At 38.3% G+C, this 27975-nt stretch overlaps 1 protein-coding gene and 1 long non-coding RNA gene across 3 annotated transcripts in view; one reads left to right on the forward strand and one right to left on the reverse strand.

Annotated features, from left to right (window-relative positions):
* Positions 1–13811, reverse strand: part of LOC131839200 (uncharacterized) — an 81034-nt gene extending 67223 nt beyond the window's left edge. Inside the window, exon 1 of the long non-coding RNA XR_009356852.1 lies at positions 7817–13811. This is a non-coding gene — a long non-coding RNA (uncharacterized LOC131839200). The remainder of the gene's footprint in view (positions 1–7816) is intronic.
* A 606-nt stretch (positions 13812–14417) lies between these two features.
* The window catches only part of ZDHHC17 (zinc finger DHHC-type palmitoyltransferase 17), an 87869-nt gene continuing 74311 nt past the window's right edge, over positions 14418–27975 (forward strand). Inside the window, exon 1 of one of the 2 annotated variants that reach the window (XM_059186392.1) lies at positions 14418–14618. In XM_059186392.1, coding sequence (XP_059042375.1) covers positions 14526–14618 — 93 coding nt within the window. In that variant the 5' untranslated portion in view covers positions 14418–14525. The remainder of the gene's footprint in view (positions 14619–27975) is intronic. The other variant, XM_059186393.1, reaches the window with a different exon arrangement.

The raw sequence follows: 27975 nt of genomic DNA on the forward strand, positions 1-27975 counted from the left end.
CTTTTCATGGTTTATATTCCTGTGGTATCAGTTGTTATTTCTCCTCTTTTATTTCTGATTTTGAGTCCTCTCTCTCTTTCTCTCTCAACCTCTATCTCTTTCTCTTTTTAATGTATTTGACTAAAGATTTATAAATTTTGTTGATCCTGTCAATGAACCAGTTCCTGGTTTCATTGATCTGTTCTATAGTTTTTATAGTTTCTATTTCATTTATTTCTGCTCTGATCTTTATTATCTCCTTCCTTCTACTGGCTTTGAGTTTTGTTTGTTCTTATTCTGCTCCTTTAGGTGTAAATATAAGTTGTTTATTTGAGATTTTTCTTGCTTCTTGAGGTAGGCCTGTATTGCTATAAACTTTGTTCTTAGGACAGCTTTTGTTGTCCCAAAGATTTTGGACTGTTGTATTTTCATTTATCTCCATATAATTTTTAATCTCCTCTTTGATTTCTTGGTTGACCCATTCATTGTTTAGTAGCATGTTATTTAACTCTATACATTTGCATTATTTCCAGATTTTTTTCTTTTGATTGATTTCTAGTCTCATAGCATTGTGGTCAGGAAAGATACATGGTATAACCTCAGTCTTGTTGAACTTGTTGAGACTTGTTCTGTGGCCTAACCTGTGATCTACTCTGTAGAATGTTCCATGTGCATTTGGCAAGAATGTGTATTCTGCTGTTTTAGGATGGAATGTTCTGACTATATCTGTTAGATCCATCTGGCCAATGTATAATTTAAAGCCATTGTGTCCTTGTTGATTTTGTTTGATCTACCTATTGTAGTAACTTGAGTGTTAATATTCCCTACTATTATTGTATTCCTACTAGTGACTTCTTTATGTTGGTTTTAAACTTTATGTATTTGAGTGTTCCTGTGTTGGATGCACAAATACTTATAATTGTTATATCTTCTTGCTGGATTGTTCCTTTTATGATTATGTAGTGTTCTTCTTTGTCTCTTGTTACAGCCTTTGTTTTAAAGTCTACTTTGTCTCATATAAGTATTGCTACCCCAGCTTTCTTTTCACTTTCATTTGTGTGATAAATGCTTTTCCATCCCTTCACTTTCAATCTGCCCGTGTTTTTAGGTCCGAAGTAAGTCTCTGTAGGCAGCATATAGATGCGTCTTGCTTTTTTATTCATTCTGTCTCCCTAAACATTTTGAATGGAGTATTTAGCCCATTTACATTCAAAGTAATTATTGATATGTATGTATTTGTTGTCATTTTGTTACTTGTCTTATGGTTGCTTTTCTCGTTATTCTTTGTTTCTATCTTCTCTTGTTTTCTTATCTCACAGTTTGCTGACTTTCTGTAGTGATATACTTGGACTCTTTTCTCTTTATTTTTTGCATACCTATTACCAGTTTTTGATATGTGGCTACCATTGTTTATATATAACATCTGAAGATATAGCAGTCTATATTAAGTTGATGGTTGCTTAAGTTTGAACCCATTCCAAAGGCACTAAATTTTTAGTCCTCTCCCTTTCCATGTTTTAGGTATATGGTATCATAATTTACATCCTCTTATTTTGTGAATCTCTTGACAGATTTTTATAGTTATATTTGATTTTACTACTTTTGTGCTTCCTAGTTTTCTTACTCCTGCTTATGGTCTTTAACATTTCTTGTAAGGCTGGTTTAGTGGTGAAGAATTCCTTTAACTTTTGTCTGTTTGGGAAATTATTTCATTTTATATTTGAATGATTGCCTTGCTGGACAGAGTATTCTTGGTTTCAGGTTATTCTCTTTTTCAACACTGTGAAACACTCTGTCCTACAGTTTGGTGATCCATTTTTCTGCTTCTTCTAATCTACTCTTGATTCCCTCTAGTGTGTTTTTTTTCCTTCTAGTGTTTTTTTTTTTTTAAAATGTCAGTTTTTGAGTTCTTCATCTGTGACTGTTTTTTTTTTTTTTAATGTTTTCTATCTCTTTGCTAAGGATATCACCTTGTCCTCCATTCATTTCTCCAAGATGCTGTGTATCTTCATGATCATTACTTGACATTCTCTACCAGTCATATTACATATCTCTGCTTTGTTTAGCTCTCTTGCTGTGATTTTTGTCTTATTCTTTCATTTGGGATTTATTCTCTGTGTCCTCATGTTGTACAACTTTCTGTATCTGTTTTTTATGTATTAGGAACATCAGCTACATCTGCTTTTGAAAGTAGTGGTCTTATGAAGAAGAGGCCCTGTGGTGCCTTTAAGAGCAACATCCTCTGGTCAGCAGAAACTGGCATTTTAGAGGTATCTGCTATGTGTGTTCTGTGTGCTCTACTGTTGTGGCTGAGCCATATTTACCTTTAGTCCAGTCATCTGCAATGGCTTTCGTTGCCTGTTGTGGGCACAGTTTGGTCCCTGTAGTGTTAGTGGTCCAGACGGGGGCCACCTGAGTCTTGAGTTGAGTCAGTCCCAGCCAGCATTTGCCAGAGCTGTGGTAGCACCAAATTGCAGAGTACTCTCTCTGTGTTGTTCCTGAGAAGTTTTGGTGGAGGTTGGAGCTGCAATCAGACCAGATGTCTGGTAGGGCCACAGTTGAATTAGTGTGTGTGGTTTTCTTCCCATCTTCCTGTGACAGAGTCACTTTGGGGTGGTGCTGGCCCCTGTCATGGCTGTTTGTGCACCGCCCTGTTTGTGCTGTTGCTTTTTGGATGGACACCTGTCATGTGTATGAAAGGGGGTGGGTCTGCAGGAGAACTTGGGGGCGGATTTTGCTGGTCCAATGCAGGAGTGGACTTGCAGTAGTTCAGGAAAACTGCTGAGGCCAGACTGGAGGGGGCAGGCCTGCATAAGAGTATGGGCGCAGCAATGCTGTTAGCAAGAGTGTGTTTGGGCTGTGCTATTTCCCCCAGGTATCAGTGTATCTAGGGTAGGGAGCAGGGGAGGGAAATGGTGCCCTCCAGCTCTTTTGTTGTTGATGAAGTCTCCCAAAGACCCCTGCCCCTCTAGTACAGGCTCTGAGATTAGTAAACATATCTTCCTCCCATATATCCCAGGCATTTTTCAAACTGTAGCTTCTATGCTGTATTTCCATGGGGCTGGTGTGTGTGTGTGTGTGTGTGTGTGTGTGTGTGTGTGTGTGTTTAAGGTTATTTATTTATTTGACACAGAGAGACACAGCAAGAGAAGAAACATAAGCAGGGGGAGTGAGAGGGAGAAGGAGGGTTCCTGCTGAGCGGGGAGCCTGATTGGGGTGGGGGTTGGTCCCAGGACCCTGGGATCATGACTTAAGCTGAAGGCTGAGGCTTAACAATTGAGCAACCCTGGTGCCCCTATTGTGTTGTCTTTTTAAGGGCAGGGAAATCAATTTTCGATCACCCTCTCAGTTCTCTCATGTGTTAAAGTTCCAGGTGTTAAGCCCCACTGATCTGCAAGAACTTGCAAAGCTAGGTCCCTCGGGTTTTTAAAGCCAAATGTTATGGGAATTCATCTTTCCAGTGCAGGTCCCCCATGGCTGGGGTGGAGTCTTCTTCTCACCCCTCTCCATGCCTATAGCATCCCTCCCTCCCTCCTTTGGACTGTCCTGTGAGATTGCTTGGTTCCCGATTGTGCCTCTGCCCTTCCTATCCTATTTGACGTGGTCTCTTCTCTCCGTTTAGCTTGGAGAGTCTGTTCTGCCAGTCTTCAGGTCATTTTCTGGGTTATTTATAGTGATAAGGGAATTATCTACCTGTATTCATGGGATGAGGTGAGCCATCTTCCCCGGAAGTCCCTTAAATTTTTCTGTACCACAAAGTATTACTCTTCTTTTGATATTTTGCAACTATTTAAGAATGTAAAAACCATAGTCCATGGCCTGTACAAAAACGGGCCTTGGGCCAGATTTGCTCATAAGCCATAGCTTGTCAACTCTTTGTATAAGTTAAATCAGGATGGTCTAATTTCCTTTGCTGAAGATTGGCTTTAGCATGGACGGGTAGTTGCATCTTGACCAATGCAACTTGAGGATTGGTTTGCTGCAAGCTTTCCTTGATTTAAAAAAGAGAGAGAAAGAACAGTCCTTTTATTGACCGTAGATACTGCTGATGATGAATAATGTCTATAGCTGCTCTAACCATATTTTTTTTTAAAGATTTTATTTATTTATTTGACAGAGAGAAAGATCACAAGTAGGCAGAGAGGCAGGCAGAGAAAGAGGGGGAAGTGGGCTCCCTGCTGAGCAGAGAGCCCAATGCAAGGCTCGATCCCAGGACCCTGAGATCATGACCTGAGCCGAAGGCAGCGGCTTAACCCACTGAGCCACCCAGGCTCTCCCGCTCTAACCATATTGTGACCATGAGGCTTCTTGCCTTTTTACTGAGAATAGCAGAGTAGAAAGAATCTGAATCTTCTTGATATTAATAAGCTGTGGCATTAACCTGGAAAATACTTAAATCTTCATGAAATTACTCAAGTGTTGAATTAGCTTGACTATAGACTTCTTGTTGTAAGAAACAATAAAGCCATTTTTAGTCAAGTTTTCTGATACTTGAAGCCAAAAATATTCTGATACTAAAGGATCCAGAAGAATACTACTTAAGCTATTAAATAGAATAACATAGAACTATAAATGCTGCAATGGAAGGCTATCCTAGTCAAATTCTTAGGTGGAAAAAAATCAAAGTATGGAACAGTTTGTACAGGTAGAATGTCATTTTTTTTTTTAAAGATTTTATTTATTTATTTGACACACAGAGAGATCACAAGTAGGCAGAGAGGCAAGCAGAGAGAGGAGGAAGCAGGCTCCCGCTGAGCAGAGAGCCCAATGCAGGGCTTGATCCCAGGACCCTGGGATCATGATCTGAGCCAAAGGCAGAGGTTATAACCCACTGAGCCACCCAGGTGCCCCTAGAATGTCATCTTAAGGATATAGGTATATACATTAAAATTTGGGGGAAGACTAATTATGATTAACTCTGGAAAGTGTTATTGGAATGAATGGGGAGGAAAAAGAGACTTAATTTTAATTGTAGGTATTAATTTATTATTTAAATGTTTTAAAGGATGTGCAATTATTACTTTTCAAATTGAAAAGCTGATTTAAAAATAGAAAATTGTTGATGTTTAGATAAGCAAGTATTGTGAATAAGATTCTGCAGGATTCTGAAGATGCTGCAACTCAAAGCTGATGCCTAAGATGTGGTAAGGCCCTAGATTCAGATAAATGATTTCAGTTCTATTTTATTCTCTTAATGTGGTATCTTTATCTATGCCACCTTCTACCTGAGTGAAGCTTAGTAAAGTATAATCTAGAAGAACAGAGAATAACAGATACTGCAGCTATAATAGTTTAGCTCCTCTTACCTTTCTGAGAGACAGAATATTTCATGCATTGCCTTTCACCATTACGACTGTGTCTTGTCTCAATGATTTAAAAGTGGGAAAAGGGTAATTAGTTATGGAAGTCCTTCCTTAAGTTTCACTTGTGAGAGTTAACTGTCTGGGAATGATTTGGATAAAGAAAATAAAAGAGAATAATAAGAATACTGAGAAGATAAAATAAAAAGAAGACCTACAGCATGAGGGGTTTAGGATAGCAATGAGGAAGAAATTTCTAATAGTAAAAACAATTACAAACAGAACAGCACAGAGGTTAATTTTACACACTGTGGACTTTTCATTATGACAGCTTATTGTATTTTATTATAAAGATTTTTATTTATTTATTCGTCGAGAGAGTGTGCACACAAGCAGGGGGAGCAGCAGGCTCCCTGCAAGGAGCCCGATGCTGGACTATATCCCAGGACTCTGGGATCATGACCTGAGCCAAAGGCAGATGCTTAACTGACTTGAGCCACCCAGGCATCCCCATTGTGACAGTTTAAAAGGAAATAATCATCTGTGTAGAATGGTATTATCGTTAGAATCACAAAGATGAAAGAGAGTGTAGAGAGCTCCTATTCCAAGTGCCTTCATTTTACAGATGACAAAACTGAGGCTGAGAAATTAAAGTGACAAAGATCATTCAGTTAATTAGCTGTAAAACCAGAATCGGTGTTCAATTTCTTATAATAGACTCTATACCACATTTACTGAGAATGATTTTGTCTGAAGGCAGTAAACTAGAGGACTTCTCAAAGTCCTTTATAGCTTAAAGACATTACTCAAGAACTAAAGCTGATTTATCACAACCTGAGGTTCTTGCTCAGGGAATCTTGAACTTTTTGATATTTATGCAACATTATGTGTATGTATGCTTGGAAATCTATAGTTTCCAGTGCCTTCTTATGATAGAAGAATTTAACAAGTATCCCAAAAGTTGAATCTGAGCTTAATCACAGAGAATGAAAGTAGGTAAAATCATGCCATTAGAGAGGTAACTAGTTAGAACCCAACCTCAGCAATGAGGGGTGGAGGAGTTAGGGGGACTCTCCAGGTTCAGTGATAGGGATATATTCTCTAAAGCATCTGATTATGTCAGCATATCAAAAGTTACATGGGTATGGAGGAAAACTCTCATGGGTTGGGGATTTTTGAAAGTCCAGGTGGCCAACTAAAAGTACCCAACAAACTTTTTCTCCTTAATACCTGCCCCCCACCCCCTCAAAGAAAGGTCTAGAAAATTCACCAGTTCAGCAACCAAAAAATGAAAGGGGCATACTCTAAAGTTAAAAAAAGAAAAATAAAAAAACTTGCAGACACACAAACAAAACATTCTGAAACAAGTACCAAATTACAAGATTAGCACAAATATCTCCAAATTTGTAGAGAAATAAACCTAATGCATCTCCTTACATTTTTCATGTTCTCACTGTACATTACAGAAATAGATAAAAGAAAGGCTGGTGATATGGGGAAAGTGAACTAGGGGTCTGACTCAAAAAAGGGCTGTTCACTAAAATGGGGAGACTATCTGATGTCTGAGGATTTTTATTTTTTTTAAAGGGAATAAGATATAATACTCAGCTAGGACAAACATACTCCTCAAAGAGAGTATGGCATGGGTTTTCTAATGGAAGTTTTATCTTTCAGAGCTTATTTCTCCTTCCTACCATTTCCTTGTGGCCCAGAGAAGTAAACAGAAGTTGAAATACTCTACTAAAAGAAATCGAGTGGAAGCAAAACTGGACTCAGGGAAGACGTAAAAACATCATCCACACCATATTACAGCAACTAAAATGTCAGACTATTCAACCCTGAGCAAGATGAAAAGAAATGACATGGCTATCATGTACACATGTTATACCCAGAAATTGTGTGCAACTTTTCTCAGGTCACAAAATTAAGATGGTAGAATTGGGATTCAAATCCAGGTAGTCTGACTAGCCTGGAAGATCTGGATAGAAGATGTTTGATTTACTTAACTGTTTCCTAAATGAGAGAAAGCTGTTGAGCCAACTGTAGTGAGATTTCTAACTGTTTGGTTCTTAGGTGTAAATAAGATGAGAGAAAAAGCCTCTGGTACCTGTTCTCATGGCCTTAGGAGAAAAAATCATTCAGGATCTCTCTCACCAATGATGGGCCAGAAGCCTGGGGAAGAGGTCAGGGACAGCAATGCTGGGGAACATTATGGGTGTGGCCTAGTCAGAGTCTAGATCTACAACAGCTACCATACTTGCCTACTGTCCTAATGAAGTCCTGCTATAAAAATTTACGTCTTTTAATATATTCTTAAACAGGAACCTCAGCAGAAGTCCAGAACAGCAAGTCAAGGCCCCATTAGCCCAATGATTGCCCTTTCCATTACTAAGTTAAATATGTCTGAAACATGAGTATCCTGTTATAGAATCTGGGTGACAAAAGAATGGATATCATAGTTGGGGCCATTTCCTTCATGAATGACAACCACCAAAGCCTTATTCTTCTTTTAAGACAAGGCGTGAAGAACACCCTACCTGTTCCTGGCATGGGTTTGATCTGTACTCCTGTAGTCCAGCAGCCATTCTGAAAAACATAAATGACACTAACTATATGGCAGCATACATGGAGCAAACAGAGGATGGGCAGAGATGTGGAAAAGATGTGGAAGATGACTGAAAACACATTTTGACTTTTCTGTATTTCCCGATTCAAACAGAGGACTAAGGCACAAAGCTTCTCTCAACTGTTTTCATTGCCTAATGGTAGCAACAAAAAAAGATGTATTTTTAATAGTAATTAGCTTCATTTCCTCTTAAAGTTGTGACTAATTTTAAGTACTATGTAGATAAGCGTCAATGACAAAAAGTTTTCTGCGATTGTTGAACTGTTATAGAAAAGCTAGTAGTGTATTTGACACTGGATCAAAGAGATGATTTTATGGCAACAGAAGTGTATCTTTCTATCCAGTCATATAACATAACCAACTAGCATATAGCAACCTAACAGCTTATTAGTTGTTGTCTACATAGTTGATTTCAGGGCCTGTTGACGCATCATTAGTTGTTTGCAAACTACCTAATATGTAGATGTCCCACAGAACCCCATGTAGCCACCATATTAATTCACTCTAAAAGGTCAACTTACCTGTAAAAAGGAGATATTTACAGTATTTACTTCTTAGGCTTCATGTAAGGATTAAGTGGGATCACGTACATGAAGGACTTAGAACAACTACTGGTACATAGAATGTGTATCATCAGTCAGGGCCCTTCCAGGGAATAGAATTCCCTCTACATGACTCAAAGAAAGAAGTGTTAGTTAAAGTACTACATACAGTGATGTGGGTAGGGTGAAGGGAATAAGGAAGGCTGGTCGACACCCACAGACTAACAATACTCCTCAGGCTGAGGGGATATGGGAAAGAGAGCCAGCTGCCAGCTGGAACCATAGAAGGACCACCAGGTAGGCACTACAGTCTAAGAGGGATGAGACTGCTGACAGAGATGGTTTGTTAAAGCGGATGGGGGTGGGAGGGAAGAGGTGGGCAGAAATACTCCGACCTATTTCTTATGCCAGTGCCTCCCATCAGCCAAACCCAAACAGCAGCCAACTTCCAGGGAATAGAATAGCACAGATAGCACAGGACCTGCAGCCCTTGGTGATCAGTTTGCTAGAGCATAAGGCAAAAAAGAGCAAATAATGGACTGGGGGGTGGGTAGTAGGAAGAAGGGGTAATGCTAATTAACAAGCATACTCCTGTTCATTTTCTATTTTAAACCAAAACATATTATCTGAATTCTAACAAAGTTGGTATAAATGCATCTTTTCCCTACTATGAGAAATAAATTATGTGGAATTTTATTCATATAAAGGCTCATATATGCTTTCTTTTTTTCTTCACTTATTATCCAATCATATAACATAATTATGAAATAGCTATTTTGAGAAAGCAATATGCTAAGTATTATGTATAGGATTGGTATTCTTGTCCTCATGTAGATTGTCATTTGCAAATCACTCATGTAAGTTAATATCATGTAAATAACATAGTAATATATTAAAAGTGCCCAATATAAATTTTCATGTATCTAAAAGGGAGCAGTACTTCTAAAAAAAATGGAGGTTTTACATTTTAAAGATTGCTCTAGATTTGAGCAACCTTTTTTGGATCATATACCCATTTGAAAATCTGATGAAAGCTATAGAGATTCTCTCTCCAGTAAAAAAAAAGTGCATATGCATATAAGGGCTTTCACTGATCGCTGTTTTAGTCTCAAGCTTGTTCACTTGAGTCTTTCTTAGGCAGGTGCTCATGTGATCTTTTTGGGCTCAGAGATGCCCAGGAGCACTGCAGAGGGTAGAGGGCCATAAGACAAAGAATAAAATAAAACTTAGTGGCACTGCCGGGCATGGCCATACCTTGTATTCTCAAAGAGTAGTAAAATGATGGAGCCCTGGTGCTTATCAAGAAAAATTTGCTTCCATGTACAGAGTGGGTATTGCAAAGGGCTCTGATCCACGAGAATCCTGCACACTCAACATGCCTTCAAAGGGGACTCTTCTTTTCTTCTATGAGTGCACTCACTTCCCCCAACTCCCCATTTCCTGGAGGCAGGATATTTTCTTAGACAAGCTCAGATCCAGCATGCCATACTCTTGTTACCTGGACAATCCTTTCTCCTTGTTTACCCCTTCAGTATATACACTGTCATTTCAAATCCATATTATTTTTTAACACAAAGTTTCATTATCCTTCACACTGATGGTCCTTGAAGGCTGACCCCAAGTTACCAGTTCTGATTCCATTCTCTTTAGGGATGTGACAAGCTCAGTTTTTAAACATTCCTTGGAAAATGAAGAATTTGCATGCCACACTTCCTTGTCTCCTACCAAAAGTAACAACAAGGGCATCTGGGTGGTTTAGATGGTTAAGAGTCTGACTCTTGATCTAAGCTCAGGTCTTTACCTCAGGGTCAAGAGTTCAAACCCCATATTTGGCTCCATGCTGGATGTGAGGCCTACTTAAAAAACAAAAACAAATAAACAAACAAAAAACCCAAATTCAGTTATACATTCCTTTTAAGGGAGTAGAACTTAGGAAAAAAATCAAACAGTTCTTTTAAATCAAGATAGATGTTTCTAGGGGTGCTTGGGTGGCTCAGTGGGTTTAGTCTCTGCCTTCGGCTCAGGTCATGATCCTGAGATCCTGGGATCAAGCCCCGTGTCGGGCTCTCTGCTCAGTGGGGAGCCTGCTTCCTCCTCTCTCTATCTGCCTGCCTCTCTGCCTACTGTGATCCTTCTCTGTCAAATAAATAAATAAAATCTTTAAAAAAAAAAAAAAGATGTTTCCATCCTGCTGCATTCTTATAAACATGTAACTCTGTAAATGATTTCAGGGGTTTCAGGCTTTACATACTATATTACCTACTGCATATAATATATACATGATAAAAATAAACACTTAATATTTTACACAATTTTAGATCATGGTGCAGTTGAGGTGTGTGGTTCTGGATCAGGGTCTCTCATGAGCTTACAGCAGAGATGTCAGCTGGTGTTGCAATCACCTGAAGGCCTGACGAGGGCTAGAAGATCTGTTATTAAGGTGGCTCATTCACAAGTCTGCCAAGTCAATGCTGGCTGTTGGCAGGAGACTCCACTTCCTTGCCATGTGGACCTCTCCATAGGGGCTGCATGAGTGTCTTCATGACGTGGCAGCTAGATCCCCAGGATAAAATCCAAGAGAAAATAAGACAGAATCCACAATGCCTTTTATGATCCAGCTTCCAAAGTCACACAATTTTTCTGCAATATCTTATTGGTTATGCATATCAGCCCTATTCAGTGTGGATGGCACTACCCTAAAGTGTGAATACCAGAAGATGAGAACAGTTGGCTTAGCAGTTGACTATCACATGTCAAATTCCACGTTTCCTTTAATTCTCCAGCTTAATTTTATTTATATCAGTGATTCCTACAAAAGATGAGTGTAAAAATATTTTTTCATTTCAATTAAAATAGAATTATAGAATGTTGCTATATGTGCTTGCTTTTCTGTGTTAAAATAGCAATACTTTGCCTCATCCCAGTTTTAAGTATGTAGTATCTTACCTGGTTCTAGAGTCCACAATTCTAATGAGATACAGACATTTACGAAATGGCTTATAGGAAAATCTTACACTCAATGGATCTCATTAGAATTCAAAGGACTGTAACTATGGAACTGCATTTATCTAAATCAAATAATCTGGTATCTTAAAAATCATCTCTTTGTTGTGGTTACTAATTCTACCATTTCACAGAATAAGTGTTTAATAAAGTATTCATTCACCGAGGATAATTACAACAGAAAATGTGTGGGGTAGAACTAAGAACAGTAGATGGGGAAGAGTTAGGAGGCTTCTAAACATGATTCTGCTACTTTCTAGTTTTAAGACTTTAAGCAGGTTTCTTAAATTCCCCAATTATCATTTCCCTATTTGTGAAATTAATGATAGAGTTTGACTAGAACTAGATGACCTTTAACGATGTCTTTAGTTCTAGCAGTCTCTGACATTACATGAAGCTACATCTATACAATAATTCCCCATTCCTCTCTGTCTGCTTCTAAATTCATTTCATAATGCTTCTCCACAAGATCTACTTTCTCTTTATATTTTCTTTCAGCAATTATTCTGCATACCTTCATAATTCTATGCTATTCTTCTGCCAAGTTATTCATTGACATGTCTACTTTCTTGGCTGTCCTTCACAGTACCCTGAATATACGGTCTCAAATCTGCATGTAGATGAGAACTCTGCAATTACCAAGACGGACCCTGATTATAACTATAGGGTTCATTTTGCTACATACTGAACCTCACCCAAGCCTCACCTTCAACATATTTTCCCAAGAATAGCTGCTTACTCCTAATTTCTTTCTTTCTTTCTTAATTTAATAACTATTGTTTTCAGTCATATAGCAGTGATCTCTGGGAAGGCTAAACATTTCCATTTTGTGAAAACTCATATACCCCAATGTTCCTAATATAGGGGCACCCATGAAACATTCTTTGTTGTCATCTATACTTGCCTCTGTGTCACTTCCCCACAATTCAGTATTTTCTTTATCCCACCTCCCAATTTTTTTTTTCTTTACTCTCATCTTCTATTTCCAGTAAATGCATGATATAGGGTAAGGAGGAGCAAGATGAAAATTGATTATTGAAGTGAAAATTACTTCTGTCCATGATAAAATGCATCTAAAAGCAGTCTGGAGCTCCAAAGGTAGAACTTTAATTCTGTCTAGTTCTGCATGCTGGGTGAAAGAGTCAAATCATAATTCTCCCTCTGCGCTAGGAACAAAAGAACTAAAATCAGCTCAGACTGAAATGAGAAAAAGCAGCAGTGCCAGAGGACAGAGACAGATATGCCAGCTGCAAAGTTTACAGAGAACCTTGCTCTTCCCAAGGCCATACAGCAACTGTAAAAAGCTGTATCCACCTCTCTGAGGGATACTGCTCTCTTATAAATGATGCCAAGGCTATTTATTAGCTATGCAGCTACTTAATAGCTATTCTTTACCTAATACCTGGCTCTTTAATAGCTAATATCTAGCTATTACTAGCTATTTATTTTTATTTATTACTGGGTGCACCCAATTAGTGAACAGTCCTCTCTTCATGAGAGCATCCAATCCCCAATTAATACCCTCTTTTCCTAGTTCCACCTCACAAACAGCGTCCAATCCCGAACTGGTTTTCCTTCTCCCTAGACCCTCCTGACTCCCTTTGGCGGGAACCTAAACCTTACAAAAGACACTTCATCCTCCCGTTTCCCGTGGTCTCCATGCTTCCTCTGGAGTGCCCTTCCTCCTGATTTACATAAATCTGACCTTATCAGATGGCAGGCTTCTTCCCAGTGGTCTTGGCTGCTTTGGCTTTAACAGGAAACAGGTTAGTATCATGATCTTTAATAGTCATGTTTCGTGATGTCTGCTAAATCTTCCTCTGAGCAGTTTGGATTTATAGTTTTTAATAGCTAAAAACAGAGATACATGTTTTCTATAATTTTTCCCTCAGCACGTTCCTGGGAAGGAATACCCCCACCCCAGCCCATCATAAAACTCCAATATCCACTTAAAAATGGCCTTAGACATTTTATCGGGGTCGAGTTTCAGCGAATTCAGCTTAAATGACAGGTTCTGCATTTCTGGGTTACATTAAAATGTAGCAGACAGGGGTGTGTGGGCTTTGCGGGTGTACATTTTTTATGTAATTACTGTTAATTCAAGACCAACGAAGGCAGGTTGGGTGATTTAAAAAAAGGCTTCTTCGGGACGCCTGGGCGGCTGTTGGTTAAGCCGCTGCCTTCGGCTCAGGTCATGATCCCAGGGTCCTGGGATGGAGTCCCGCATTAGGCTCCTTGCTTGGCGGGGAGCCCGTTTCTCCCGCAGCCTCTGCCAGATACTCTGCCTGCTTGTGTGTGCTCTCTCTCTTTAACTCTCTCTGTCTGAGAAATAAATAAATTAAATCTTTAAAAAATACTAATAAAAATAAAATAATAAAAATAAAATAAAAAAGGCTTCTCTAGGAGGAATCCCCAAGCTGCACCCGTTTTTCCGGGCATCTCCCGGAGGCATAAATTGCGGGATAATCTTTTTGAGAGTGGAGGAAGGGAGCGCGTCTATCGTCTTCAGGAGCGACGAACGTCTTGCTTCAAGTCTAACACCCCGAAGTCTTGTACCTGGAGCCGGGTAAAGGTTCCGCCCCGGGTCTCTGGGAAGGAGCCCCGGGGGTCTCAGAGCCGGTCCAGGTGCTCGTGGGCGTGCGCCGCCTCGGGAACACGGGGCCTCCAGTCCTCCGCTGCGCGGCGCCGCAGTTCCATTTTGCTCCCACGGGGCCGCCAGGTTTCCCACTTACTGAGTCGCCCCTTGGAGAGCGGACAGTGGCGCACATCTGCCTCGTGCCCGGTGTCCGCACCCGGGCCGCGCTGCCCACGCCCAGAACCTTCCGCCCGTCTGGCCCGGCGCAGTGCAGCAGAGCGCGCTCCGGGTCGGGGGCCGGCCCGGTTCGCGCGCAGGCGCGCACGCGCGCAAGGACCCCCGCCCTCAGAGGCGGGGGTGGGGGCCAAGGGGGGCGGCACAGGGGGAGGAGAAGGAGGCGGAGGAGGCGGCCGCAGGGCCTCCGGCGGGGCTGGAGCTCGCCCTCGCGCGTGCCCTCCGCCGCGCCCGAGCCCCGCGAGGGTGAAACGCTTTCTCCCGGCATGCAGCGGGAGGAGGGATTTAATACCAAGATGGCGGACGGCCCGGATGAGTACGATACCGAAGCGGGCTGCGTGCCCCTTCTCCATCCAGAGGTGAGGAACCGCACCAAGCGCATTCTTCGCCCTTCGGGCCCCGACCTTTCCGCCCCCCCGGACTTGCGGAGGGCTGGGGCCTTACCGTGTGGGGATAGTGGAACGTGCCGGAGTTGGGGAGGGCGGGGAGACAAATCCAGGCCCGAACGCAGCTGCGAGCGGATAACGGGGTGGAGATAGCGGGGCGGGCCTGGTCGGGGCGGGCTTTGGGACGCAGTCCCTGGCTGTGCCTAGAGGACAGAGGTGGAGATGTTGTTGGTTCTGCTCCGTCGCCACGCTGCTCGTGAGTGCACCGGCGACGGGGGCCTGGTGCTGGATTGGAACCGCAACTTACGCCCCTAGTCGGGCTCCAAGCTTCTCGGGGGCAAGGAGGGAGCGCGTCTCGTTTTGATTTCTTCTCTTTTGCTTCGTTAGGGTGAATGACAGTATCTGTTCCTCCCATGTAGCTCATCACTGTGGGGGAGAACACAGTTTTTGGGTAAAAGTGGTGTCCTTCCAGGTTATGCCATGGGCAGCACCTCGGGCACCTTGTGTCGGATGCCCTTATTTGAGCGTTTGTCCTTAAGCGATTTAAGAGAGAGGTCAGAACTTTTGGGAAGAGACCCACGCTTACACTAGCTTGTCAAAGTACCGTTTGTTTTTGTTTTGTTTGTTTTTTGGAGCCAGGGGAGGACAGTGCAACACGTTTCCCATCACAACATGAGTATCTTCCCATGTAAGTAAACAGTGCCCTGCTCCAGGATCAGTCACATTCTGTACTTGTTTACCTCTTGGTTTATAGCTGAGCTAGTGCTTGTTCCGTACTGGAGGTAATTTGTGATGCATTCCAGTTTCTAATGATCCACAGTTAGGTGCGGATCAGGCAGCGGCAAAGCTTCCCGAAAAACTCCTGTAGTTTTTTTGAGGTTCAGGGAAGAAGACCATCTTTGTGTTGTAGTGGGGCGGGGTGGGGGAGGACAAACATGGAAGTATCTACCTGGTTACTTTGCAGTAGAATGATTCTACTTAATTTCTGAAATTTGGGTTAAAGCGTTGTTTTTATTGTTTCGTAAAATGTAAATAAGGGCACACACTTAAAAATGTATTAATGTCCAACCACTCTCTTATTAATCACTTTGATTTACCAGAAACAGATGGGACGTTTCCTTAGGAATATGCTTGAGCCACTCTCAATAGTAAAAGCTCCTCCGGATTTCTGAGAAACAGAGCTGCGCAGTAAAACTAAATATTTTTGTGACCAAGGTAGTACCATATTTAAAACTGGCATTGGACACATCCTTCTTTTAGTTCACACCTAGGCCTTAAAAATATGCCAGGAAACAAAGTTTTCAGATGGTTAAAAGATGTTTCTACGGAATATTTCTATTCATCTATTTGTGTGACAGTTTCAGATACTTAAATGTTGATTTTATATATTTTAACATACTGTTTGTTTAATAAACGTTTGCTTTGTGAACTAGTACATTGTTTGGTACTTTAGGAATAATTTTAACTAACAAATCCGGAGAGATACTGCTTGTAGTAATGAAATGGCCTGTAGGCTTGAAATTTAGAGACCGGTCTTCAGGTTGCCATTTAAAAGAATATTATTAGAAAATCAGCTTATCATTGAAAAAGGAAGTTGATAAAGGTGATATCTGCCATTCTTTTCACCTAGCAAACACAATGTCTGATTAGTTTAGATGTTTTGAATCTTAAGCTTAGAATTATAAGAGCTAAGGTCTTTCTGCATTTTTTCTGTGGTTAATGTTGCATGCAGACCTGGTATAGATATGGTAAAGTTATGCTTCCTTGCATTATGTTCTTGGGCAAGCTACTTCTTTACTTCTGGCTTCATCATTTATAATAATGGTATCAAATGATAATAACTGATAGGCTATTGTGAGGATTGTGATAATGTATTCTTTTTTTTGTTGTTAAAATAAGCAGTGTTTTCAGTCTCCCTTGGAAAGAAACCCATTCTCTGCCTTGGTGAGCAAATAAAATAATAATACTTTTAACTCTTTTTAGGAGAGAACATAGACTTTTGGTCAGACAGATTTAGGTTCTAATTCGATAGTTTGTTGTAATTAGCTAAGGGACCTGAGACAAGTACTTAATCTTTTAAAGCCCAAATTTGTTAATCAGAAATGGAGATGTGGCCTAGTTCAGTTAGCTGTAAGGGATTAGGTGAGACTATGTTAAGGATTAAGAACTGGCACATTGTAGGTGTTCAGTTAATGTTATTTCTTTTTCCTCTACCAGAAGAAGGAGGGAGATATCCACATGTATTTTGGTTTTGGTAAATGATTTAGAGACTTGTGTGGGTTTTATTTTATGGAATAGAATCTTGTAGGAGCAAGTTTTATTTTATTTATCTTCATACTTAACACTGGGTCACAAAAATAGTTTCTCACTTAATATTTTTTTTCTTTAAAAGATTTTATTTATTTATTGGACAGAGATATCACAAGTAGGCAGAGAGGCAGGCAGAGAGAGAGGAGGAAGCAGGCTCCCCGCTGAGCAGAGAGCCCAATGCGGGGCTCTATCCCAGCACTCTGGGATCATGACCTGAGTCGAAGGCAGAGGCTTAACCCTCTCAGCCACCCAGGCGCCCCTCACTTAATATTTTTTGAACAGATGAATTATTTGTAAGAAATTAGCCATTCCTTAAATCTTCTGTTAGTATGCAAACTGGTCACTGTTAAACCCTTTCTCAGGGGATTATGTAATTAGATGAACAGTGAAACCTTCTTTTTAGAGGTATTTACTGTGAGAGAATCTTACTTTTTAATTAATTAAATGACCTATCCATTAAGTCAGTGTTTTAAACATTTCTTTTTTTGTTTAGGTTAGGTACTTTGCTGGACTCTTGAGACTTTGGGATTTTTGTGTTAAATACAATAAGAGGTAATAAAGGATAGTCGTTAAGAGCCACTGGTGACAAACAGAATCTAGGTTCTGCCACTTGTTGTTATCATGGTCAATTTACATTTGTGAAATTGGGTTAATACCTCTTAGAGTGTTTACTGGGAGTATTAAGTAAAAAAATTATGTTTATAAATGTTTATATAATGTTTATAAAGCACTCATCCCAGACCAAGGCACCTAGGCTGCCAAGCAAATCTGACTTTCTGAAAGCCCTAGCGTGTAGTGAGTATTGGTGCTATTGTTTTCTGATGAAGTAGGTGATTATTCATTTTATCATAATGGAAAAATTAGAGGCTCTTTGGAAAAAGATGAACTGATTATCATAGGATTAGGGTGTTGATCCTAGCTCTGTGACTTTAGGCTGTTGGACATTTAAGTAGTTTTAGTTTCTTTGCTTTTGAGATAGGCTAGGGACACCTGAGTGGCTTAGTCCGTTAAAGTCTGACTCTTATTTCGGCTCAGGTCCTGATCTCAGATAAAAAGATAAAGAGGCTAGACTAGATCTCGCTTAAGATTTCTTTAAACTCTAGTGTTGTGATTGTGATTTTTCAGAATCAGTAGGTTTGAGTATCTATCTGCTACATGCATAGCACTGTGCTAGGTTATATGGGTAAAAATAAAATAGCGAGGATAGCTTCTGCTCTCCAGAAGTGAATGATGTAGTTGGGAATACATAGACATGTGAAATACTTAATAGAAGCCAAATAAGTGCTGAATTGGTTAGTGTAGACTATAAGTGGTATCAGATTTCTGTCACCTCAGATAGTTAGAAGAATGACTTCGGCAAGGAGATAGAGACCATATGTTGGTGTACAATCCAGCTAACTTGCTATCACCAGTCTTCCGTTTCATCTACTACTATAGTCTCAGTAAGCCTTCCTAGCTCTTTCATAGAATGAGGCGGCAGTACCTCCTTTTGCCAGAGTATTATTGTAGGGGCTCTCTGTTTCAGCAAGATCTGACACAGAGCTTTGAACTGAATTGCCTAGATTATCTAGGGTTTTCGTCTCTTGTTTGCTTCCTTTTTTTTTCTCAATTTCAAAACTTCTGTTACTGCCTTTTCTCTAGTTTCTCTCTTTTTAAAAATGGCAACTTTTTTTTTTTTTACTTCACATTAATTTTGTTCATATTCATGTCTCATTTTTTTTCTTTGTGTAAAACAGTAAGCCGACTTCTCTTACCATCAGATTTTATAAAATCTCTTTTTTGAAGTTTTTCTGTAGTTAAAATGATTTTGCCTTTTCCCATTATTATTTTTTGTCCTATCATGTACTTAGGGATATACATGTATACACATAAATAAATCATTTGCTTTTGCTTTCAGAAAATAGATAGAAAATTCCTTTGAAAATTTTCTTCTTCTTCTGATAAGATTACTGGCATACTCTTTCCCTTTAAAGCATATCTTTCTGAAAGTCTTTAGAATCTGATGCCTTTTTTTTATTCAGGAAGAATGCTATAGGTCATGTAGTTGTAATTTAGGTTTGAAAATACTGTACCTTAAGCATAGTAACCACTGAATCAATAGATATAAAATGAAAGTGCAGCTAATTGGTGACCTCATAGTTTGTGGCAAAGCCAAAGTTGATAACTATTGACCTGTAAACCAAAAAATTATATTTGGCTGTGAGAAATGCCATTTTACAGTTTTGACTTCTTCGTTTTATTTTGCCTATTATTTTGATTTAGTTTAAGTGAATCACCCCAAAAGTATTTATTAAGAATGGACTGTGGAGTAGATAGATGTAAGAAGATATAGATTAAAAGTGTGGCTGCTTGAGTTTAAATCCTAGTGTTGCCACTTACTAGCTGTGTGACCCTGGGCAAGTTACTGAACTGTGTCCTAATTTTCTGGACTAAAATTGGAGTATATTAGCACCTACATCATGAAGTTGTTGTCAAGATTAAGTGAGATAATATATATAGAGTCGAGTCTGGCGCTTAATAACACAATACATGTTAGTATTAATGTTATGGCAAGAAGTAAGTAATTTGTAAGCAGTAGTAGTATACACATACTGGATATGGACAACTAAATAGCTAAGATAATTAAAATTGGGGATTGAGGAGAGGTTGGGCAGATTGCTTTTTTTATAAGCTTTTTAAAATACTATTTAATTTTCTTAAAAACGTGTGCTTTGATATGAGGAGAGTTTATGGAACATCTAAGTATGATCTTGATGCTTTGATAGGCCACAAAGTAATGGGGAATATAAAATCAGGCATTGCAAAATAAAAGATTAACTGTAGGCCTTTTATTAAAAATTAAAAACTCATGGCAAACCTCTTTTCCTTTAGAGAGTATCCTAAGGCTATGTTAGGGTAATTAGGATTAGTTAGTTAAGGCAGCTTGATGCAGTGTGCTTTTTAACAGAACCTCTTAGAAACACATAATCCAAAAAGCATTTCAGTATCAGGATTATGTGAAATGCTCTTTCATAGGGTCATCTAACTCTAGTATTATGATTATTTTTTTAAAGGATTTTTATTTTATTTATTTGACAGAGATCACAAGTATGCAGAGAGGCAGGCAGAGAGAGAGGGGGAAGCAGGCTCCCCACCGAGCAGAGAGCCTGATGCGGGTCTCAATCCAAGGACCCTGGGATCATGACCTGAGCTGGAGGCAGAGGCTTTAACTCACTGAGCCACCCAGGTGCCCCTAAACTCTAGTATTATTTTATAAATTAGATTCTAGTACAGGTAGGTAATTTAAAAATAAAATACCAAATACTCTAAACTTTGGAGTTTGAAAAATTGATTCAAGGTGATACTGTATTTATAAAATATGCAAATAAGGTTCTCATCCAGTATAATAATTTTCCAGTGGTAGAATAATATATTCTATTAAAATTGGAGCACTGGGTGTGGTGCATAAACAATGAATTCTGGAACACTGAAAAGAAATTAAAAAAAAAAATAATAAAATAAAATAGAAAAAAAATACCCTTAAAATAGAACTACACAGGCAGCTAATTTGAAACTGCAATGAAACTTTAGCTTTCTATAAAGGAGATACTGCAAAGAACTTAATTTCCTGAATAAAGGGATATTATTTTTTGCTTTTGTTTTTAATCATTGGTGAAAATTTGTCATATGATTATTGCGTTTTCTAGGATTAATAAATACTAAATATGATAGAATCTTTGATAAGTTACAATATTATAATGTCTTAAGCTTGTCTTTCTGATTATCAGTGATGATTATTGAGGAGATGGAGATGAGGAGGCTAAAGGTATCTGAAGCGTAGGGTTTTTGGGTTTTTTTTTGGCATATATATTAAATTGCTTATATTTTAAAAAATCCGTTCTTTAATACTAGGAAAAATCAAGTGAAAAATAGTAACTGCTGATTGAGATGTTACTGTACTATACCCTTGTCAATTTTTTTTTTAAAGATTGTATTTGACTGAGAGTGCGTTCATGAAGGGGGCAGGAGGAGAGGCAAAGAGGAAGAGGGAAAAACAGACTCCCTGCTGAGCTAGGAGCCCAGTGCGGGAGGCTCCATCCCAGGACCCTGAGATCATGACCTGAGCTGAAGGCAGATGCTTAACTGACTAAGCCACCCAGGCACCCCTCCCCTTGTCAGTTTTTTAAAAAATAAATTTCTGTATTACCAACATTTGTTAACTTATGAAGGATTTAATATGAGGGATGAGCAAAACTACCCCTATTTTCATGAAAACAAACAAACAAAAAACAAAACAAAACAAAACAAAAACCCTTCCATGAGCTGAAGAGAGAGGTTGCTTTAGTGTTAGAAACCTTGAGTTGAAAACTCTTTTGAAATGTACTTGGGCAAAAAGGGAAGTTACTGATTTACATAACCCTAACTTAGGATAGCAGGGATGCATTTGGATTCAAGGATACCTGGAACTTGAGCCAAGAATGTCACCAAGACTCTGTTTTCTATCTGTTCTCATCTCTGGATTTTAGCTCTGTTTTTTCCTAATGTAGAGCAGCTTCTTTCTTCTCTATAGTGGCAACATGGATGCTGATTTTTTTTTTTTTTTTTTTTTTTTTTTTTTGCCATATCTCAAATTTTAACTAACCATTAGAGAAGGACTTCATGTCTTCCCTTATTTATTCCACAGTGGAAAGTGACAGTAAGTTTTCCCGATTCTTATGACCATGAAATAGGGCCTGTAATTTGCTCAGATCTCTTGGTTGGATTTGGGGGGAGAACAGTTTCCTTAAAGGAATGCTGGCAGGCAAAATAATTTCTGTCCTCTATCTTCATAATTGAAAGAAGAGTTTAGTTGCTTTGTTTCCAGTCATCTAGTTTTTACATGCTTTAAGAAATGCTATGATTACATTGAACTCATTCTTAATGCCAGATGTTCTAGTTGAGTTACTGAATAGCATTCTGTATGAACAATCTAGACCTGCAGTTGAGAAACTTTCTGTAAAGGCCAAGTAGTAAATATTTCCAAGTTCGTGGACCATATAATCTCTGTAGCAATTACTTAGCCTTGTGGTAGTTGTATGAGAGCAACCAAAGACAATATGGAAATGATTGGGTGCGCCATGTTTCTGTAAAACTTGATATAAAAAATCAGGGATGATTTTGTGAGCCAGATTTGACCTGTGATCAGTGAGCCAGATTTGACCTGTGGGATGTATTTGTCAGCCCTTTATTGGGACAATATGTAGAAACTCCAAGAAATTTATATTCAAATGTATGTTTCAGCACATTGAATCCCGCCAGTCACTGATATTCAGTAACTTTATCAGACGTGGATTTGTGTGGGAGGTGGGTTGTATTTGTGTGTATTAAAATCTTATGGAGAACTTCGTTATAATACACCTATTTCCATGCAAACCTCTTAAAGGTTCTAATTTATATGTGGATTTTTGGTATGTATATTTTGAAAAAGTTCCAGAGGTGATTCTTATAAATTCTCTCATATTTTGTTCTCCATTCATGGATACAAACCTGATATGTGGGGAAAGTTTTACTACATTTTACTTTACTACAGGAGGAGGAAAGAAGCTGATTTGACATTTAATGTAGGAGACATTGTACTGTGTGCTTTTCATGTTTTCTCTTTGGTTTTATAATAATAATAGTAATTGCTAACATTTGTCAATTTATAACTCTAAGTTAGCCACATTCCTGAACAGTTTTGCATATATATTCGTTCATTTACTTCTCACTTTTTTAATACCTATTTTACAATGAGGAAATGGAGGCATAGAGAGAGTAAGTTCCTTGTTGGTAAGTGCCAGAACTGAATTTGAATCCATGTTTAAACTACTTAAATTCATTTGCTCCTTTTTTATAGAGCAGCACAATGTGAAAGTGATAATACAGTCATATGAGTTGAATAAATATTATTTGCCAGGCGCTGGTTAGCTATGATTGCAAATATCCTCATTTACTTTTTAAAAAATTCTTGAAATTTTTTTTTAGTAGGCTCTATTTTTTAGACCAGTTTTGAGTTCACAGCAAAACTAAGCAGAAAGTATAAAGATTTCCTATTTCCTATGTACTTGCTGCCCCAACACCTGCACCACCCTCCCCTGCATTGTTATGAGCCTATATTGAACATCATTAACACCCAGAGTTCATAAGTTATGTTAGGGTTTACTTTGGTATATATTCTTTGAGTTTTGACAAATGTATAATGACATATATCTATTGCTACAGTAGTATATAGAATAGTTTCACTGACCTAAAAATCCTCTGCTCAGTCTATATTCATCCTTCCTTCCCTTTTAACTCCAGCAACTACTGATCCTTTTACTGTTTCCATAGTTTTTGCCTTTACCTTAATGTCATGTAATTGGAATCATATACTATATAGCCTTTTCAGATTGGCTTCTTAGTAGTATGCATTAAAGTTTCCTCCATGTTTTTTTTTAATGACTCAACAGCTCATCTTTTTAATGCTGAATAATGTTTCATTGTGTGGGCGTACCATAGTTTAGTTATTCATTTATCCACTGAAAGACATTTTGGTTATTTCAGTGTTCTGCTCATTTTCTTTTTACAGGTCTGCATAGCAGGTATTATTGAACTGTTCATAGGTTAGGAAGCAGAATCAAAGGGGTGAAGCAATTTATTCAGGTTCACATCATTAGTAGTTGGCAGTTTGTATTAGAACTTAAACTAACTCTCTGACTCCAAACCCATAATCCTCATATATATCCTGCCATATAATTTAATAGGTCAAAACATAAATTACTTTTGGCTAAATTGAAAAATTCTGTCAAAATTACTGTTCGCTTTTGTTAAAGGTGTTGGGGGGGCTCAATTTTGGCAGTTGCTCTTAAGTCTACTTCTCTAAGTAATCATTTTGATTTGAAATCCTAAAACTGGATTTTCTTAACACTCTTCTTCAGAATTTTTGCTTATTCCATTTATTGTTTCTTTCTTCCTCTGCTTATTCTGAATGCATAAGGTAAAATATGTCTTCATTAATAAAATTCCTTGAAAGGAAATGAAATAACCCTAGGTGTGATCAAGGGGAAGGGGTGTGAGGGTTTGGAGATAAGTATTCTTAGTATTAAATCTGTGAAGTAGCTGATGAGAGGACAAGTGTTGCTGGCTTGAGGCTAGGCACCTTGGAGGTGCCTTTTTAAACCTTTTAAAGAGCCCCACTTTGCTTGCGTTATCATCCTTTGCTGTATGTAAGTATTCACTACTCTCCATTTGTGATTCTGCAACTATGATCATGAATAACCTGTAGACAGTAGAATTTTGTGTTCTGATTGAATACCCATTATGAGTATCCAAGATCTTTCAGCTATTTATATAAGAAGTTAATTGAGTTGATTTCATAAGTTTCCATTATTTAAACTTGTTTTTTCCTTATTTGTCTTTTTTTCCTCCTGTGGATAATTGAATATAACCAAATCCAAGAAAATACACCCTTGGGGGAAAAAACTTAGACTAGAATCTGGAACCATATAACACAGCAGAACAAATAAAAATTTTCTGAACTCTTATCCTAACATCTGATTTGTTCTATGTTGTTGAATAGTATATATTAATTTTTAAGGTACCAGAAATGTAAATTCCAGTATGGATTTTTTGGCTTTCAAAAAAGGTGACAAGGGGGTATAGCTCAGTGGTAGAGCATTTGACTGCAAAAAAGGTGACACATCAAATATTTAAGGAGTACAGAAGGTATATAGTAGAAGGTAAAAGTATATAACCAATGCATTTTTTCTTAATATAGTTTGGATGTGGTGCCATTGTAGCATATAATTATCTTCCTCATTCTTTGTAGTGTCTAGACCTGTCTTGTTTAATGTCGTAGCCACCACCAATAACATGTGGCAATTTAAATATAAATTAGTTAAAATGAATATAATAGAAAATTCAGCTTTTCAGTCACACTAGTCAAGTTTCAAGTGTTTATTAGCTACGTGTGCCTAGTGACTACTGTTTTGAGACAGCATAGAAATGTGGAATATTATCTGTGATTGCAGAAAGTTCTATCAGACAACACTGATCTGGACGATTTTTTAAAAAATGTGTATGCCTTTTAAAAATATTTTCTACTGTGTAACTCTTTTTCTGAAGACTTATTTGTGATAAGTTGTACAAATTTAACATTTTGAAGTTTATAATTTTTCTTTAAGTTAAACTTTTTATTTTGAGATAGTTTAGATTCACATGCAGTTGTAAGAAAAAGTACAAAGAGATCGTGTGTACCTTTTACCCAGGTTCCTCCAGTGGTAACACTGCAAAATTATCGTGTAATACCACAACCAGGAAATTGATATTGAATCAGTAAAGATATGGTCCATTTCATTATCACAAAGATCCTTCGTATTGCCCTTCTATACCATGCTAATCTGTTATCCATTTCTATAATTTTGTAATTTTAAGAATGTTATTTAAATGGAATCATAGTGGTATGTAACCTTGACTTTTTTCAATCAGCATAATTTTCTGGAGATTCATCTGGTTGTAGTAGCCAGTCATTAGTTTTTTTCCTTTTTATTACTGGGTAATATATGGATTTACTACAGTTTGCTTAACCATTTACCTGTTGAAGGATATCTGGATTGTTTCCAGGTTTTGGTTATTACAAACGAAGGTACTTTAACCATTTGTGTACATATTTTTCTGTCAAGTAAAGACAGGTTTTCGTGGGGCACCTGGGTGGTGCAGTCAGTTAAGTGTCTGACTCTGAATTTCAGCTCAGGTCCTGATCTCAGGGTCTTGAGATTGAGTTCCAAGTTGGCTTTTGTCCTGGGCATGGAGCCTGCTTAAGATTCTCTCTACCCTTCTTCCCTGTGCACATGCTTTCTCTCTATATAAAATAATAAATAAATCTTAAAAAAAAAAGTTTTATTTCTCTGAGATAAATGCCCAGGAGTACAATTACTGGGTTATATGGTAGTTGTATGTCAGTGTTTTCAAGAAACTCTCAAGCTGTTTTCTGGAGTACATTTTACATTTCAGTCAGCAGTGGATGAGTAATCTGATCTCTGAATTTTCACTAGCATTTGGTACTGATACTTGATGATTTTAGTCCATTTGAATAGTAGATGATGAAAAGTCATTGTGGTATTAATTTGAATTTCCTTAATGGCTAATGATTCTATGTTTCCATGTATTTATTTGCCATCTTTATATCCTCTTGGGTGAAATGTCTCTTTTTATTAGTTTGCTAGAGCATAGAAATACCACACACAGGGTGGCTTAAATAATGGAAATTTATTTTTTCATTGTTCTGAAGGGTAGAGGTCCAAGATCAAAGTATTAGCAGGTTTGGTTTCTTTTGAGGTCCCACTCTTTGGCTTATAGATGGTTGCCCTATTGCAGTGTCCTCACATGTTCTTTTTTCCTGTGCTTATAGTCCCCTTGGTGTCTGTGTCCAGATACCCTTTTTCTTTAATTACACCAATGAGATTGGTTTGGGGCCCACTGTGGTGACGTTATTTAAACTCAATTCCTAACTCTCCCTTTAAAGGGCTTAGCTCCAAGTACAGTAGCAATCTGAGGTACTGGCATCTTAACTTCAACAAATGGATTTCAGGGGGACACAGTTCAGCCTGTAACAATGCCTTTGCCACTTTTTTTTTTTCAATTGAGTCTTTATTTTACTGTTCAGTTCTTTTTTTTTTTTTTTTTATTAAGATTTTATTTATTCATTTGACAGCACAAGCACTGGGAGAAGTAGGCTCCCCACTGAGCAGGAAACCCAATGCGGTGCTCAGTCCCAGGACTCTGGGATCACGACCTGAGCCGAAGGCAGATAGATGCTTAATGACTGAGCCACCCTTGTGCTCCTACTGTTGAGTTGTTAATGTATCCTAAACACTAGTTCATTGTCTTGGCCTGCAGATATTTTCTCCCGGCGTGTCAACTTGTTTTTTTGGCCTCAATAGGGTCTTTCTCATGGCATAAGTTTAAATAAGTTTAAATGAGGTCCAGTTTATAAGTTTTTATTTTTATGGGCTGTGTTTTTTCCTTTTAATTCTAAGATTGTCTATCCCTAGCCATGATCTCAAAGATTTTCTTTTTCTTTTTTACAATTAGAGTTTCATGAGTAACACTGAAGTTCAGGATCAGTTATTTTTTGCATTAAGTGTGAGAATTAGGTTGAGGTTTTTTGTGTTTGGGGCTTTTTGTGGCCTATAAATGTCTAGCTGCTTTAATACCATTTGTTGAAGAGCTTATCTTTCCTCCATTGAATTGCTTTTACATTGTTGTCAGAGATCACTTGAGCCTATGGTGTGTGCCTATTTCTGGGTTCTGTGTTGTGCTTCATTGATCTATGTGTCCCTCAGCCAATACTATACCATCTTGATTAGTATAGCTATATAATAGGTCTTGAAATTGAGTAACTGCTTTCTTTATTCATTTTTTTCAAAATTATTTTAGCTACTTTATTTGCCTTCCCATGAATATTTTAAAATAATCTCATCTAAATCTACAAAAAATCTTGCTAGGATTTTGATAGGAATTGCTTTAAAAGGAAGTTGCATTAAACTTACATATCAGTATGGGGAGAAATGACATCTTTACCATATTAAACTTTCCAATCTATGAATATGATGTGTCTGTCTATTTATTTAGATCTTTGATTTCTTTCATCAATGTTTTATGGTTTTAAGCATAAAAGTACTGTATGTTTGGTTATACTAATTTTTATTCTCTCAGGCTGACTCATGGCATCTCTCCAGTGGTTCTCACACTCCTACATCATTAGTTTTTAGCTTTATCAGATTATACCTACTAATGATCATTTCTCCCATCCTAAAAAAAAAAAAATCCCAAAATCAAATCATATTTTCTTTGAGGCCACTTACATTCTGTTTTCTGCCCTATTTCTTTGCTTTTCTTTATGGCAAAATGCCCCAGAAGAGTTGCATATATTTGCTGTTCCTGGTTCCTTTTCTTCCCATCTTTTCTTTAATCCACCCAGCCTGGCATATGCCCCACTTTATGAAGGTAAAGCAGCATCTATAGATTGTCAAGTCCCTTGATC

This window comes from Mustela lutreola, chromosome 8 (genome assembly GCF_030435805.1).
Source record: "Mustela lutreola isolate mMusLut2 chromosome 8, mMusLut2.pri, whole genome shotgun sequence".
NCBI lineage: Eukaryota > Metazoa > Chordata > Mammalia > Carnivora > Mustelidae > Mustela > Mustela lutreola.